Source organism: Plectropomus leopardus, chromosome 21 (assembly GCF_008729295.1).
Source record: "Plectropomus leopardus isolate mb chromosome 21, YSFRI_Pleo_2.0, whole genome shotgun sequence".
Lineage (NCBI taxonomy): Eukaryota > Metazoa > Chordata > Actinopteri > Perciformes > Serranidae > Plectropomus > Plectropomus leopardus.
In genome coordinates this window covers 19,453,878-19,471,867 of record NC_056483.1, presented here as the reverse complement: position 1 = coordinate 19,471,867, position 17,990 = coordinate 19,453,878, and the positions used below count along the sequence as shown (strand labels likewise).

At 39.0% G+C, this 17,990-nt stretch overlaps 1 protein-coding gene across 4 annotated transcripts in view; it reads right to left on the bottom strand.

The window, feature by feature from the left end:
* Nucleotides 1-17,292, bottom strand: part of LOC121960465 (partitioning defective 3 homolog) — a 382,155-nt gene extending 364,863 nt beyond the window's left edge. For all 4 annotated transcript variants that reach the window (XM_042510168.1, XM_042510170.1, XM_042510169.1 and 1 more), the window contains exon 1: nucleotides 16,875-17,292. In XM_042510168.1, coding sequence (XP_042366102.1) covers nucleotides 16,875-16,994 — 120 coding nt within the window. In that variant the 5' untranslated portion in view covers nucleotides 16,995-17,292. The remainder of the gene's footprint in view (nucleotides 1-16,874) is intronic.
* Between the last annotated feature and the right edge of the window lie 698 nt (nucleotides 17,293-17,990).

Here is a 17,990-nt window from a genome sequence, read left to right as displayed (position 1 = left end):
TTAGCCAAGGAGAAAAGAGGCTATGCAGCTTATTCCCTGAGTTTCACAGTTTTTGGGGGTTTTTTTTATACCGTTGCTCATTTTCTTTTCCTGTAAACATAGATGAGCATAAAAGCCAACACACCACAACATCATTAATCAAACAACATGAAATCACTATTATTATCTATAGGACCACCAAAGCAGATTGCAGTCAGATATTAACATTTCATTGGAGCCATCCTTGCAGCAAAAGCAGTGTCAGGATGTCAATTCTTTGAGTTTGATGTGGCTCCCCTTAGGTGTCCATCAGACAAACAGCAAACTTTTCATCATGCTATTGCTCCTACGGGTGCATGTCAATTCAAATCTAAGGCATCTCAGTCAACATGACAAAAAGACTGAGTCATCTCTGAATAATTTTTATCATGAAAAACTTGGTAGCCTTGGGCTGCAATCGCATAGTTGTCCTTGTTGAAGAGGAATGAAGAACTGGTTCATGTAATCAAGAGACCATGCACTCTGAAAGTAAAGCCGAGGTCAAACAGCAATGCTCTGCATTATGGTTATAGCAGGACAAATGGCATCAGCAATCTAAAACTAGATGTGTGCATGTCAAGACAATTACCAGATTTCTGCCATAAATCTTTATCAGGGATTCTCAGCTGAAGGTCCAAAGTGAAAATATTTAACATCAATCTCATTCATACTTTATAGAACTGCTGAATGGAAACACACCGGAAACGTCCTATTTTAGGCCTCCACTCATAGTAATAATAATACCAATCTGAAAGATCATTCATCAGAGTTAAGCCACACTGAACTCCTGACTACTTTAGTATATTTCCACAACAGAAACTCTTGAATCAGTGCCCTGAGAAAAGACAAGAGTGAATTCCCAGCAAGGGAAGTTCTAACTTTGATTTTAAATACTTTAAGCTGCAGAGCACTAAACCTGCCAAAACCTTTTCTCCTTGCGTTCATTAACTTCACAAAAGAGAGGAATCCACTTTAGCAGAGTGGCAAACTTTTTCCTATCACTCTGTTCATAGTTCACTGCTTGATTCAAAATAAATCTGTCCAAACGACAGCAATATCCCACAGTCCCGCCAACGCCTAAGCCCATCTAACAACAAGGATTTATTTTTCTAGCCCTGGGCATGCCATTTTCATTTCACAGCTCTGTCTGGATGTTTGAGAGGATATGTTGGTGGGTAGATGTTTGGGAAAAAACAGACAAAAAGATTCATATTAATGCCAGTCATCTCAGAGTGAAGCACCTACATTTTCAATATCACAGGTGAGTAACTGTGTCAATGTGATATCCTATTTCAGACACTAATGGACAGGTGCTTTTCAGAAAAACTGCTTTGTTTGCAGATGTGTTATTAGTGTGTGCAAAACAACACAAAGTAAAGAAAGATCATATTTCACAGGGAGGAGAGATTATTCAGTTATTTAGCATGGGAAATGAACAAGTGCCCTGAGCTCAGCTGAATACCAATGATTTAATTCAACAACATAATAGATTCCAGGCCAGGAGGGAACTGTTCATGAGGACTTTTATGGTGGATCAATAGATGTGGGGCTCAAAAGACACCTCATTTTGGCACAACGCTCTTTTGAGTATCGGTAAGTTAATCAGGTTAAACTGCATCCAGGGAACTGCTGTATCAACAGCATGAAAAAATTAAGCTCGTTCTGATAATGAATACTGAATACTGAATGAATAATGAATGTTGAAAAGTCCTTGAGCCAAACCCAGTTTAAAGTTAAAACTGGGGTTGGAAAACATGTTGGAATGAAATATTTTAACTCCTTTACTTAAGTTTTTTAGTCTCAAGATATTATCATTATTAAAAAAAGCATCAGGTCATGAGCTATTAATACGGTCACATGACTGGTTAGTATTTTAGTGTACTAGTGGTTAGTATAGTAGTACACTTAAATGCTTGCATTGATTCGCATTACAATATTTGTATAATGTACAACTTTACTAATACAAGATCAAAATGTTAGTTGAAGAGAGTGTGATAAAAGCTTATTGCTCTTATTGAATTTACACAACCATGTTTATTTACTTTATCCTGTAAAAGAAAGTCTGCTGTGTTCATACTGATCGAGGGTTGAAAGACCCAGAGTGCATTAGTGGGATCAAAAGCCAATGACAGACGAAGCCACAGGACCACTTTGATGTTGTATATGATTTTTTTCCAAATCTTACATTGCACAATCAAGTCATTCTAATCCTTCAAAACAAAACTTTCTATATATCAATTAGCAATTCATTCTTCATTCTAATTGTATTTTCCCTCCCAGTGTGTACAAAGACATGTCCATCATCTTGGAAGGTAACTGCTCCACCAGAACTACAAAAGGAAGATAAAGAGCAACTTTACAAAAAATAGCCCAAATAATTAGCAAGAAACTGGTAAAAAAAAAAAAAAAAAAGTAAATCTTGAAAATTAGCTAAAAAAGAAAAGCAAAACACAAAAACAAACAAGGAATTACCTTAGAAAAAAGTGCTAAAATAATACAAACATATATTTCTGTAACACAAGTTTAAATATATAATTATAATATATATGTGTAGTTCTCTTTACAGTTTCCCTAGTTTCTCTCTGTCTCTCTCTGGGTCATTTTTATTTTTTGACACCTTTTACTAATTTCTTGCAATTTGCGAGACATCTCTTAGTTGCTCAGTGGTTTCAAAGATTAAAATGCTTGTGAAAGGCATCTAAATACTGCACAAGAAAACTGGTGTCAATCCAGGTTTCAAAGGGTTTTAAGAAAGCTTTCACGCAATCTTAGCTTACAACATCTTGTCACATCATAAAGTCTATTAGATACTGTGACGTAATCTCAGGTTAGAAACCACATATAACTATACATAACTATTTGTCCAATAGCAAATTGGACCTGCTGCAACAGTGTGCGTTACAGTAGCCTGTGTGAAACAGTCTTGAGCATGTGTAACAATTTTCACAGCAGACATTCTGACATGTAAAAAAAGCACAGGTGTGTTAAATAACATTAATGGCAGCTGAATTTCACATGCTGGCTCACTGGAATAGCTTACTGGGAAACCTAATGAAACTGAGCTATCGTTAATTTGATCAATTTCACCTGTGCTTTTCCTACTACGACAAGTCAAAATGTCTGCTTTGAAAAAAAAGGTCCATGGTGGTTTTTTTAGCTAAACCAAGGCTAATATGTTTTTTTCATACTAACAATTCAATAAATGTCTATGTTTAGTGTGACAGAAGTTGCTCAAATACAGCTTGAAGCTAGCACTAGCATCTAGTTAGCATTTTTGGCTCATTAGCAGCAACAGGCAGCTAAGTTAGCTTAGTTCACAGCAAACATGTTAGCAGTTAGCTCGCTAACATGAGCTGGTGAAGAAGGTCAACACCAAGCAAGAAAAGAGGCACATATTTTTTGCAAAGCAAAACAAAAAAGAGAGTGAATAATAGACTTACAGTTGTCAGCTGTCCAGAAAATCCATATGAATGCTAATGTTGCTCTATATCTGCTGCAGGCTCTTGCTTGCTAACACGCTAGCCATAGCAATTTAGTGAAGGGGTAACCTAGTAGCATACCTCACAGCTATTTGTCTGAGCTCATTTTAAAGCTGTTCTGTCCTTGTGACCAAAAAGAAAAACGGGAGGCCTTTTATGAGGACACAACAAGAAAAGCACAGGTGGTAATAATGAAATTAGTAATGGTTGGGTTCCATTTAACTACTTTGATTTCAGGATCCTGGAACTGTTCATGCAAGCTCACTGTCACTCTCACTGTAACACCTGAATGGAGCAGAGTCATCGTTAGTGTTATTGGTGACACCTGTGCTTTTCCTAATATAACAATTCAAATTGCTGTGAAAAAGAACTATTGTATGCCTTTTTGCAACAAACAACATCTCATAGCAGGAAACTCACAGCTGTAATTAATAAACTGCACAATATGTGGAACAATGTGAACATTAATGCACCAGGGTTCACACGAAAAGTCAATTTCAAATAGCCATTTCCACGCCTGGAAAAGTAAATGTACCCTGAAAGTTTTGGAAAAGTCATGGAATTTTGTTTGAAAAACCAGTATTAAAACTGATTAATGACAGCTTATAGTAAGCACAATCAGCTGTAATTATTTAATAAAATAATGTTATTTTGGGTCACATTTAGGTGTGCTCCTTCTATGAGCCTAGTACTGTGAGTGCTGGCTCAATGTAACTACTTAATGAAACATATAAATGGACAGACCCCTAGTTAAAGTTATTAAAAGCGTAAAAATGTCTGCCATAAATGTCATATATTTATATACAACACATTATGACCATACGCTTTTGATTGAAGAAACTTTCAGATTTTTTTAACTTTTTTTTAGATCTGTAAGCTTTCAACTTTTCTTATTCTTAAATATAGGGTTGTTTTTATCAATGTTCTTTTCATACATGACGCATGTTTTTTCAGGTATCATTTCATTCCAGGTGGAAGCACATTATGCTGCACAAAGTGCAGGCACAAAACAAAGCCAGCAACCAACCATAGCAGTGAATCAAATAAATTTAAACTAAGAATAGAACCTCATAACATAATAATTACAATAAAGAATGAACCACTAATAGATACAAAGACATGTGAGTCGGGACGGATAAAAAAATATTAAAATCAAATAGAACAATAATACTGAAAGTAAACCATTAAAAGAGCATATGACATGAATTAAAATAAATGAAAAATGTAAAAACAAAATAAAATCAGATAAATAAAAGGTGATGAGGCACAGAAAAAAACAACAAAATAAGATAAAATAATAGACAAACCAATGAACCAGTAAAAGTTAAAGCGCACCTGAGTTAACACCAATGAAATAAAAAGAAACAAAATAAAATAAAATAAAATGAAATAGTCAAACCAGACTACTGGAATGCACAACTAATATCTTAAACTTTACTTTAAATGATAATACTTTTGGGAAACTCCTAATGTCGTCAGGTAACCTTAGATGTAACTGCATTAATGAGAATTTATAAGGTTTATAAAAGAGTAGTTTCCTGCAACAAAAAAACATATTTGGTGTTACGCACCATATATCCTTGTACTGTAACAGGAAAAGCTCTTTGGAGAGCATCTCCTCCTCCATACATGATGTGAATATAACCTTACATAAGAAATGCATCTGATCTGAAACACAATCATTATGAGGTCTTGTCCTTAATTCTTCGACAAACACCCCATGCTGGCGCTTCAGCAACTGAGCGCTCTGTAGCTGCAATCGTGGCCACAGAAATAAGCTGTTGACAAAACAGTGGATCACACCCAAGAGGGACTGGCGTGGCTTGCATGTCGAAACACCGCAAACCGCATAGTTGGCCTTTGCTACAACTTGCTCACAGTTGGATCCAGCTGGAGGCAGGAATTGTCATCTCACCGAAAAGTGGGATGAGAAAAACAAGAGGAACAACTCAAGGCACTTCAGAAGGCTACTGTAGGCTACCCAAAACAAAAGGAAGTGCACTTTTTGGTCTTATCCAAATCACTGCATTGAGCAAATCCACGTTTTTCTTGCGAATACAACTATATCATCATATAGAACAACGGGATTTTATGGATAAGTGAAGCAAATGTATGCAGTTCTCCACAGTTGGGTTGTTAATGGAGACCACTCCACTTCCCTGACTCTTTGGTCAGCCAGCAAGTCAAGCATGTCATATGAACCATTGTCCCACAGCTCTGAAACAAGACTAGATTGGAGTTTTAGTTTTTCAAACAGGCGAGCTGCTCTGCAGGCACAAATAATCTTGCTGGTTGACTTATTGACTAATATGCAGTCATATTTTTTTTCTTTTTTTTCTGGCTTACAAGCATTAAATCCTATTTTAAAAGTAATAGAGCAAGTCGCTAGAATCATAAATCTCTCTTTTTTTGCTGGTGATCATATCAGTTACCAGAACTGGTCTTCAGTATATTCATATTTTTTGTTGGCCAATCTACAAAGCTGTGTCTCTGAGAAATGACTGTATAATAAAAGCTGGGGAAACGCTTCTCCACTTCACAGAGCCAGATTTGGGAGCTTCTCTTGAATAAAGGTTTAGCTACAGCAGCCTTCACTGTACCATTACTGAATGGAAAACTAATGTGTGTGTGTATATTTTAAGAGCAGAAAAAATGGGGGCCCCTGTGTTAAGACATGCAAAGTACAGAGTGGAAGCTGTCAAAACAGCCTTTGAGAGCGTGTTTGGGAGGTTGAAAGTGCTTTTCCATCCTCGTAGTATTAGCAAACATAATCTTGGCCCTTTCTGCATGAAATACATTTAATTCAACAACTTGTCACTTTGCTCAAATTTTCCATTTTAAAAAGGTTTAATGGGTTATAGTGCATCTTCCAACACATCTGATGGCAAAAGCAGCAGAACTATGTGTTCATCTAGTCTTTTTTTGAGGGCAACAGCACATACAAATATGGAGTGGGTGGTTTGTCAGCACAGGGTGAAGTAGATTTATATTTTTTCAGCTCTCCACCAACAAGAAACAGTTCTGCAGCAACTTGCCTGTCAAAAGACTGGAAAGCTGAAATGATCTCCATGAATGCAGCAGAAAAGAAGACAGAGGAAAATAATATAAAACAGCTTAAATTAAACAATCACCCCCTAATAAGCAGCCTCTCTAAAACCATAAACTGCAGAAGGCTCTTATTCTGCCATGTTCTGCTGTGTCTCAGTTGGCTGTGGTGAAACCAATCCCTCTATCTCCCAAACGTGGCCTATCGGCTGCCAGCCAGCTCACTAGAATGACATGAAAGGAGCTTAATGCTAACCTTTCTCAAAGCAGCAAACCCATTATCTTGTGGTGACTAATCTGAGATAACAAACAGGAGCGTTAGACGTGAATAGGAATGGAGTGAGAAAGGTAAGCAGGAGTGATGAGAGAGAGATAGGAAATGCAAAATTAGAGCTGTGTCTGAGACACTGTGGAGTTCTTTGTGATATCTGCTTCAACATTTTAATGAAACAACAACAGATATTCACCATATTCAGTAAAAATCATGGCATTATCTATGAGGTCAAACACTCCCGAAGCTTCAAAAAAGAAGCCGTACAGCACAATCGCTCATACAAGTTGTGCATGATCGAGTGCACTGCTGCTATTGTCTTGCGTCTAACGGTTCAGGCTAATGATTAGCCTGATTTCCTGAACCAGTAAGTAAAGATAACACAGCAGAGTCCCCAACATCACAAGGCTGTGTCTGGGATAGGAAAACAAAAGCTGGCAGCTATCAAGAGCTCGTGTTTGGTATGTCACCGTGGTCAAACCGAGCTATCTTTGGATGGAGCCATGTTATCTCAGAAAGAAAAAAAAAATCATTGAAGAACACATGCATACCTACATAGAAAACACGCTCATGGATGCACACACAAACACAAATTCACCATGTGCTTCTTGCCACACTGTGTCAAGTCCTCTTCAATCTGTAAATGATTTGACAACGAAAGGAATTTCTGTTATTCAGCTCCAAGGGCAGCGCATAAACACAGCAAACCAAAAAAAGAAAAACTCAACTACTAAAACCACATCAGCAGTGACAAGAGAAAATTACCCTAAATGCCCCAACACAGAATACATGTAGCCGGCAGAGCAGTCATGCAATGGCTTGGCAGACTTTGGCAGTTGCCATGATGGCATCTATCCTGCTTGCATTGATTTGTTTAGCAGCTACAGCCAGAAATCTCCCAGCCCCGTGTGTAACACTCAGGCTTAGCATGTATGCTCTTTGCAGTCAGAATTCTTTGCATGCTTGCATGCGTCCTCTCTACCATGTGCATACCATATAGCAGCACCTGTGTGTACACCTGAGATGCATGATAGCCAATGGAAAAGCCCTAAAGTCATCTTAAATTGACCCCAAAGAGAGACACTGTGTGGGAAAGATAAGGGACTCAGTGTGGTGTCATTGTCCTTGGTGCCGTCCACGTGAGTAGGGAAGCTCGCCAGACAGTTATTTAGTCAGCCAGACAGGTTGTGTGGAAGTGCTCTCAACATTGACCCACTTGCAAAGCCACACAAATGTAGACTATCGTCTGTAGAACCTTTTGTGAAGTCCCTATGTATTTGGCACATTTTTCAGGCAGTTTATGTTGCTTTGGCTCAGTACTACACTGGATTTCAGGTTTAACAATGACTATGAGGGTGAACTGCAAACTTCAGCTTTCATTTGAGAGCATTTTCATCTATGATGGGTGAACAGTGTAGGTAACTCATAATGCATAATCCCCCAAATTACATTGGACAGATCATGCAACATTTATTAAAAACAACTGTATTTTTTTTATTTGGTTAAGAATCTTAACAGTCCAAGACTATCGACGTCTTTAACCCACAGTTATCAGAAATGAGACAGGAAAATAACCTGAAAATAGGCTAAAAAAAAGTAACAAAAAAAGAAAAATGGGACTCAAAAAACTGCTAAATTTAAAGTGTGTGTGTGTGTGTGTGTGTGTGTGTGTTATACTTTTTATTTTTACCTTTCTTGGGTTACATAACTTATATAATTAGAATAATTATAATCATTAATCAACATACCCTTTTTGAATAATCTCCAACCCCATTTATTAAAATAATTTTTTAGGTCTTTTCTTTGTCACCTTTTATTAATTTCTTTGCAATATGTGCAATATTTCTCAGCAGGTGGGTCAATGCCTTTTTTCCCATGTGTTTTTCAAAGAAATCAAACCAATTTGTTCAAGTTTCAAAGGATTAATTTGCAGTTAGGTGGTTGACATTGAAAGACAAGAACATTGCAATATCTGGCTATTAAAAAAAAAACCCTTGGTTGCCTGTTTTTTCGGGGGGGGGTTTTACAGTTACTGTGCTACACTGTGCACCAGCCCTGCACTGTTCATCCAATACAAATGGGGGACACTTTGAAAAAACTAGTCAAAACTTTGACCTTGTCGTCACTGTTTCATTCCATTCCCATATATGCTTGAATTGAGCACCAATATAAACACTTCACTGTCCAGCTAACAGACTGTACTGTTTATGTTTCTACACTGCTGAACTGATGCACTTTCAAATTGAAGTAGAACTTTAAGACCTCTCCTTTTAGACTAGAATTTAATGACTAGTCTGCTCCTCCATTTACTGTCACCACCATACTACTAACATGCTGTTACCAGCCTCCATGTGAAATTACAGGCTATTTTGCACTGTGTAATCTGTTTTCTGCAAACACTACTGCTTTATCTATTATTGCTGCACATTTTTGACATTGTATATGGCACCTGAAGTGCTTTCCCAAAAAAGTTAGTTTAAAAGAGGACCTTTTCTGTTCCTTTTTTAGCTTCATATATATATTTTTTTAAGCTTTCTACTAGAACATGTTTACATGCTTTGATGGTCAAAAACACTGTTCTCCAGTCTATTGTTCTCCTGCCTCCTGTCTGTCTCTTTAAGCCCTCCTCCAGAAAAAGCCAAGTCTACTCTGACTGGTCTGGGTCTTCCAAATCTCAGCGTCTCACCATTATTGCAGTCAGGAATGACTGTGACAAAGAATTGCATTACTTTTTACTGTAAAATATCACCAATAAAAGCGTCTTAACCAAAATCTTCAGAACGGGACATGTTCCAGTAGGATTGTGTACTGAATTCACAGAGAAATTAACACCATATGCAACCAAGATTACACATTTCTCCGATATTAGCATAGCTTAGCTTTATGTACATTAGTAGTGTATGAATGACTGTAAAAGAGTATAGAGGCACTTTCTGCCATTAAAATTTTACAGATGTAAGCATCTAAATGCAACCGCACATGTTCAGGTAGGAATATGATCCAAAACCAGGCAGTGTTCAGAACAGTAACTTGAAGTTTTTGCTCACAATAATTACTTCTACATACTTTTACCTCATATATGAAACTTTTTCCATGTTAAATATGAACATTTTTCATTGTAACACTATATATAGGACGCAAAATACAGAGAAGCATTTTATGTCTCCTTTGAAAGTAAGAAACTCCTTAAATTTGAGTAACCCACTCTTAAATCTCAGCAGACACACAGTGACGGTGTTCAATGCAGGCCAGGGCTACTGAACATCTCTTCTGGTTGCTTGAGCAAACTTGCGAGCTCGTGATTTCGGAGCAGTGGGTGTGTAGTGTTTTAGTCAAAGACTGGTTGGCGACAATTCCCCTGAAAGGAGTTAGCACGAAACAAGGACACTGCTCAGTCTGCTGGAAGAAGAACAAGAGAAAAAGAAAGAAAAGGGAGATGAAGATACAAGAGGAAGGAGCAGCAGAGAATAAGAAAGTGAAGCAAAGCCAGAGGAGAATACAAGAGCAAGAGAGGTTACTGAGTCCACATTTCTCCTCGTCTTTCCCTACTTTGTTCCCTGCTGTGGTGGAGATGAACTCTAAAAAATCACTGCTGCTTGACCACAGATGAACCAACCATCAATCACATTGCATCCCATCATCCTACAGGGCCTGTAAAGCTCAGCCTTGTAATGTCCACTCACATGATAATCCCCCAATTACCTTCCACCACTGTAATATTCCTGCTCTTATACAGCAGCTCCTCTCCATTACATAAGCACTGAGGCGCTGAGTGTAGTGTGCTAATGAGCACTGACAACGCTTCCAGCGCCACTTTCTCTTTGCGGTGCGTTTTAGCATATCTCCGCTGGCTGTTAGGTCCTCACCTGAGAATAAATGAGGATTAGATCTCTAGTTGTGCTTTTAGTAGATACTGATGAGTCCCAGAACAGACAAGTGTTTTTTGAAAGCAGTGCATTTGGAAGCAAATTCAATTGTTAACTGCATTTTATAAAAAAAATCTGTACACCACAGCAATGCCTTAACTCAAACAGGAACACGTATCTTTAACTTGTGTTTTGGAGAGTGTCCTGTCTTTCACTTTTCCTTTCAAATCAACATCAGTTTGGTGCTTTAAACATTGTGTCTCAAACATATGCTAACTTGTTTGCCTTTGCCCTGCAGCAGAGAAGTATTCTGAGTTCTCAGGAATTGCTAAGGGGGGGGCTTTCCTCTACTGTATTTGTTTCAGATCAGGTCGAACTAAAAGTTACTCAACAACTCATTTACTTTGAACTGACAAGCAGTCAGAGAGACTTAAAGCCTCGGGACAGGGGTCAGCAATAAGCTGCCTGCTGGGTGTGAAGTCAGTGTGTTCATGTTCTGTGGTTCAAAGAAGCTGTACACAAAATGTACTGGAAAGTTATCGGTCCATATACCCCTTAGCAAATATATCTTTTCTGTCGCTGTGTATGATGCTGCCATCTGGTTCTTATAAATGCAATAAAATTAATTTATAATCAAATATTCAATTACCTATTTCTAGATCATATCACTTTACAACTTTGATTCACAAGTTTTGCAATTTTGACACAGATTGACATTTTAAAAAAAAATCATAAAAAGAAAACAAATCTGTAACTCGCAGCAGTAAAAAGCAGTCCACTCAGGAATAAGACCATGGATAAACTCATATGGCAATTTAAATTGACTTTAAAGGACTACTTTGTGCACAAAATAATTTGTACATCAGTTAGACATCCCGTGTTACCTTGCATTTGTTAAGAAATTTTGTTTTTCTTACATGTCTCCATGGATAATGGCTAACATATAGATTAAAGTAATAAATTTGATTGGGGTCCATGTTGAACAACAGCAATACTATATCAAAACGTCAGTTTACAAACTCTCGCTTAACTTGCGCAGCACAATCAAAGTATGATTTATTCAGTCGTGTTCCCGGTACTTCCCAAACACAGATATTTTTCACTAAGAGCTTAATATTTAAAACTGAACTGAAAGTAAACTATGCTATCAAAGCCAGATTCCAATATGTTTTTTGCAAAAATGCAAGTGTTTGTGAAGTACTTGAGCATAAGACTAGATGAATGTGACTTGGATTGAACTTTTTGTTTGACTTTTGTCAAGTTTTTTGAGACTTGGTCAATGGATGTTTGTTTAGTCCATACAAATACAGTGGAAAAACAGCCATTTGCTAGCTGCCCACCTTCACTTCCTGTTTGTATCAAAGGATTCCAAGTGTTACCCCTATTTTACGGTTATTTTCAATACAGTGGCCAAAGTCACTGTTGATGCAACCACTAGCCTTTTACCATTTTCTTATTGGTGTCACATGCATTTGTATGTGCTATAAAGATAGATACCTATTGACTTCATGAACGTGTCTTGAGACATCCTAGAACCACAGGACACATGCTCATCATGTGCTGCTGATAATAAAAGAAGCGGCAATATGAAAATGGGGACTTTTTGTTTAATTGTGTCATCCCCTAAGGATATTTTGCATCTGTGTATTCCAACAACTTGACTTTGCTGTGACATGTCTGCAAGCCTGAATTTGTGGAATTTGGGAAGGAAAAAGGTCAATTATGTGCTTTAAAGCCTACATTTAAGCTGAGTGGAACTGTGGGAAAGTAAGAGACAAATAAGATCTAGAGATGCAGCTCTTCAAAGCATTAGAACCGCAAATTATGGAACCAGTCACTGGATGTTTGAGTATTCTTTCGTTTTATGTCTTTGACTGACGGTGTACCAGATGTGAGTGAAACCATACTGTAAGAAGATGAGTAAAGGCATGAACCTCCACGTGGTGTTTTGCATGCCAACAGGAAAGCCCACTAAATAACATCTTGCTTTGCTTACATGGCTAAAAATGTGGTAAACAGTCAGTTGTTACTTGACTGGCCAAGTGCTAAAAACAACAGCCTTGGGAACAGAGAGGCAGGATGAGAAGCTTGAGAATCCATTTAGCATTAATCCGTCATGACTGTGCATACTGTAGACCAGACTGACTCTGAAGTTAATGGTGCTTGAGTGGCTGATTGATGCACACTTCCTGGTCCCACTCAGACTATGACAAAAGGCCTTGAGGGTCCCCAGAGGAGATCGGGTACACAGGCACAGCTTGTCCCATTGTCTAACTGGGCTCAGCTAATTCAACACAGCTAATTCAGAGAGGAGAATAAGTCTAATTTCACAGATCACTGATATAACAGACAACTAAGAGGGCCAGATTAACAGCATCACAGAATTAACACAGCAATATATGTGGCAGATATCTTTGCAACCCAAGATGGTTAATGCATAATAAAGAGGCAGATGAAGTCATTAGAGTCAGGCAGAAAGGGAGGTGAAGGCGAGATCAACGTTAAGTATAGAGGAAGGTAGAAAGGAGGCGGACATGAAGTAGGCCTAGTTGTTGAACAGTTTTCAGCTCAAGCAAAAGTGTGGGGAGCACTTTTCATATCCTATCCGATTGTCGCTGGATAAATCATCTAAATAAAGAGGTTAATGTCATCATTATAATTGCAACAAAATTGATTAATCCTAATTTCCTTTAAACATATTTTCACTCCTAACCAGTTTGGTTCGGTTCTAGCAAACTCTGGTGCACTCGCCTATTTGGTTGGGTTTGTTTGGACTGGTGTTCAAGCTGCCAATTAAACTCCAGTGCAGACTTAAAACAATAGACAGAAACTGCCATTTGCCACCAGAATTTGATATCCCCACAAAGCTGTAACCATGTAACACTGACTACGTTTACATGTACAGAATGTTCCAGTTTCCGCCCTTATTACTAATATTTCCTCTAAGCTGTTTAATATACATGGCTAATGAAAATGAATATTCCACTAATATTCCTGTTTCATTGCAGCTTGCATTCTCTGATTAACATTAGTATACAATCAGTGACTGACTTGTTGGACCATGCAAACTCAGCCTCCAGGGTTTCCCAAACAGTTTAAACATCTGCAACTACATAAAAAAATTTCTATTTTTGGACTGGACCATTCATTAGAAGCGCTGTTGAAATATGTTCAGTTATGCATAGCACCACACTCTCGGAGCACAGGGCATATTCTGGGGGAGAGATGGAGCAGTATAACATCAGGCGCATTTAAAATTTAACTTAACTATTCATTGTGCTGGTTCTAAAAGTTTGCATTCACTCACAGCTGCTGCTCCTCTCGTCCATTGATTTGATCTGATCAGTTCTGAATGGATTAACAGTCAATTATCCATCACTCGAGTCACAAACTGCAACTGAGGGGGAAAAAAACAGGCCAGAACAGAAAGCAAAAAAGTATCATATTTTTTCCCCTGGATCCTGACCACAAGAACCAAACTACAAGTATGAAAAGCAACCTGCGTCACATTTGCTGCATTCAGCAAGGCCTTTGGTTCTTCTGAGCATACCAGCATGCTGCCCAGATCTCACACAAATATGATCCAGCAGTACCTACACTTCTGTGTATCACCTTTTGACACATGCTTAAACTACAGAATGCACCTTTGCAATCTGAGGCTTCTGAATTGTGGCAGATGCCTTTTTCACTTTCTTTTGTTTCTCTGTTCTTCGTGCTAAAGCTGGATCACCCGAGCTGACTGCTATCTCGCAGGAATTATGTATGATTTATGAACTATTTTATGGCAAAGGTGATAAATTGTGTTTTCTGCATAAATACATATTGCATTGCACAGTATCTCCATGGCCTGGGTTCTAACATTAACATCTTGTAGGGATGATTTTTGTTACATTGTAAATGCAGCCATAAACAAAAAAACAACTTTTAAATCAAGGGTTAAAGTAGTATTGTGTGGCTGTCAGCTGCAGGAATATTATACAACTCAAGTGTGATTACATCTTCCCGTAGTCCAAAGGTCCTGCCCAGCCTGTGATACAGTTAGTGTTGACCCAGAGCCAAGTGTTCTCTAAAGGGGGAAGCCTACACTTCTACATTTACAGTGCCACTGCACGGATCAATGGAGCAGTCGCCTCTATTCTGCTGAACCATGGAAAACCATCAAGCACTGGTAAACAGAGGAGCAAATGTGTGTGGGAATGTGTGTGTGATTAGTTGTGTGCATGTGTGTAAGGAGGAAGTACTCGGGAATGAGTGTTTAATGTCGACCCACTCTGTCACTGTTTGCATTAGGTGGTAAAATCTACTACTGAGGTGCAACAGTAGTGGAGATTCATCTTTTCCAGGAAAAGTTTGTGGTATTTAATCTGTCACTATGGAGCTGAGTGTACAGGTGTGAATTGTTTCTGAGAATGTACTGAGGGAAAAGCATTTATGAAGTTCTATTAAACCCACATCTGCCATGACTATACTCTTATGTCGCTCTTTCTGAAACCTGTGTCCTTCACTCTAAAACAGAGGATTGTAAGTTTTCCGCAGCTAAAAGACAGAAAAGAAATAACTTGGCAAACTCAGAGTGGGTTCACCTTGGTGTTCCAAGGCCTTGAGAAGAAGCTGCAGCATTAACGTGACTCCAATAGTAATTGCCTCCCACTGGCAAAGACGAGAGAGCGCTGTCACTAACCATGGAAACAGTACCAAACTTTAATTCATTCATTAGTCATTTAATGGGTTTTAAAAGCGCAGCCACAAGAAACCCACAAAGAGGAAAGCAATCAGTGTCCTCAGTCAGGCCTCATTCAAATTTGGCACGGGGGTTTCACACAGTCATGCGTTCCGTCATTTAATAGATGAAACTTGGATGAACTTAAAAACTTTTTTTTTGTCAGGATGTAATTGCAAAGAGCAATGAGTGCAAGGCAGGGTTTCTCCATGAATACAGAATGGTCATTGCAATCGCCTATTTCAACTTTTTAAATAAGCTGATTAACTGTGTTGTGATAGAGACATCAATGCACACACAGAGATTAAAAATGTGTCTGTTTAACAGTAAATCTACACTATTGTGAATCATTTTTGTAACTCAGGAATAACTAATTGCCCTACTAAGACTTATAATGTGTATGCAGTAGCCAGTTAGAGTTAATATCCTCAGTACCCCGGAAACCCGCAAGTGGGTTTGAAGTGCATGTTTTCTTTAAAATTCACCAAAATCCCACCATTTATCATTGCCAAAAACTGTGAAATATTGATATTTATAGTGGAGGGAGAGTCTTCTATTTACACACTTTTGATATTTTGTTCTTTTTTTTCAGGGCCGTACATTTTGTTTCAACACTGGAGGGGACACAAATAAAACGGGGAGGTTGGGGATCCTCTGCAAGAAGATTTTGAGCTACAGGAGACTAGGGATTGAGTTAACAAACTGGTTTATTTCAGGTTCTTATTGCATGTCTTAGATGCTTAGATGTCAATCAGAGACCATGTTGTCATTTCACATATACCCTCGCTTAATGTCCTAATGCTGGTGTAAAATCAATAAAAAAGATTTGAGAAAGAGGGACGATTTTGAGCATGAAATGCTTAATTTGCTGCATAATGGTGACTTTTTATGCACCATTTTTTGTTGCATTTTTCTGCATCAACTTGCTACCTTAAATGTATTGCTACTTTCAAGCTTTTATTGAGGGAGACAAATGCACATGCTGTAATTTTAAGCCCCCAAGTCTACACCTATGCTCATTTTATCCTCATTGCTCCACAAATTCACCAAATGAACTCAGCGCACTCTTGTGCACATATCTGCCAATACAACCAGTATTGAATTGGAACATTTCCAGTGTTTCTTTTCATGGATAAGCCAACAGACACACACACACACCAGAGCAGTAGGAGAGCCCATCTGCTTTACAACTTTTTAGATTCCTTGTTGAGAATACAGTGAACTACCATGGTTAAAGTAATCACTCTTGAGCATCACCTTCAGATAACAAGAAAAACTTTCCCACTCCCCCACCAGGGGCCCCTGGGGGTCCCCGCTGGCTCTGACTGTCAGGGCAGCCACTGGTTCCTCTGCCCACTCTCTCGCTCTTCCTCAGCCCGTGAAAAAGCGCCATGTTGAGGCTTCCAGTGTGGATGCAGCGTGCTGCTGCGCTGGCCGACACGTTACAAAAGAGCAGGGCTGTGTGGGGCTCTTACCTTTGCGATCGCCTTCTTGTACCTCATGGCCGCCTGCTCGATGAGGCTTTGGACTTTTATATTCCCATCTCCACACGGAACGACCACCCGGGTCCTCCCGAAACACACCGTCACTTTCATTTCAACCCCGCTGCGTTAATTCCAAAGAGGAAAAAGCCGCGTCAAAACGACAATAACCATCCCCGGTGTGTGCGAAGTCAAAACTAAATCCCCGGTTGTTGTGAAGAAGTCGAAGTGAAGTTGTCTTTGTGTCCTGCTTCCTCGGAGGACAAGAGAGAAGCCCAGCATTGGATCCAGCGGCGGGGCTGGGTGGCGTCCTCCCTGTGTGCCGTGTTGACTCACTTACAGAAACTTCCCAACAAAAAGCCTCAACTGCGAGAGACAGAGAGAGAGAGGGAGAGGGAGAGTCAGAAAGAGAGAGAGCGCACAACTGGACTGACAGTGCGAGCGCGCCCACATGTCAGAGCAAGCACCGAGAATGCTTCCTACACCGACCAATGCAATGCAGGTTGTTGCTGAGGGCAAAGCCACCCAAAGTCACTTCACATTTCTTTGCTTTCTTATCACAGAAAGTTGCGTAATACTTGTTTTGTCGGTGTAGAGTCGTGGTCTGCATTAGGAAAGTGTCATGGAAATGATATAAAACAAAGTCCAAATGAACAGTTTTTATTTCATTTCACATTATCATGTGACTATGACTTCAATAATTAAACCACATTTAAATGTTCAGTATGCTATTACTGGGTTTAATGTAGATTCCAGAGTGTTATAGAGTTCTGGGACTTCTCGGGTGCAGGGTCAGGGCCAGATTATCCTGCAATAGTATCCCCTCACCAGGGGTGTAGCACCAAAGTCTGGGTCCTATGCATAAGCAGCCTCTGTCAGCCCTGTGTCCTTGATCCATGTCTCTCTCATTCACCATTTGGATTTTTCTCAATTTGAATGTCTCCCTTTCTCTTTCTTTTGCTATTTCTTTTCCTGGAACCCCAACATTGTATGCTGACACTCCAGAAGCATAATTACTCACTTGGCTCTAGCTGCATTTCATTTTCATTTAGCACCTTTAAGGGATGACAGGGGCCTTTAAACCAATTTATTCAGCCATTCATAATTTAG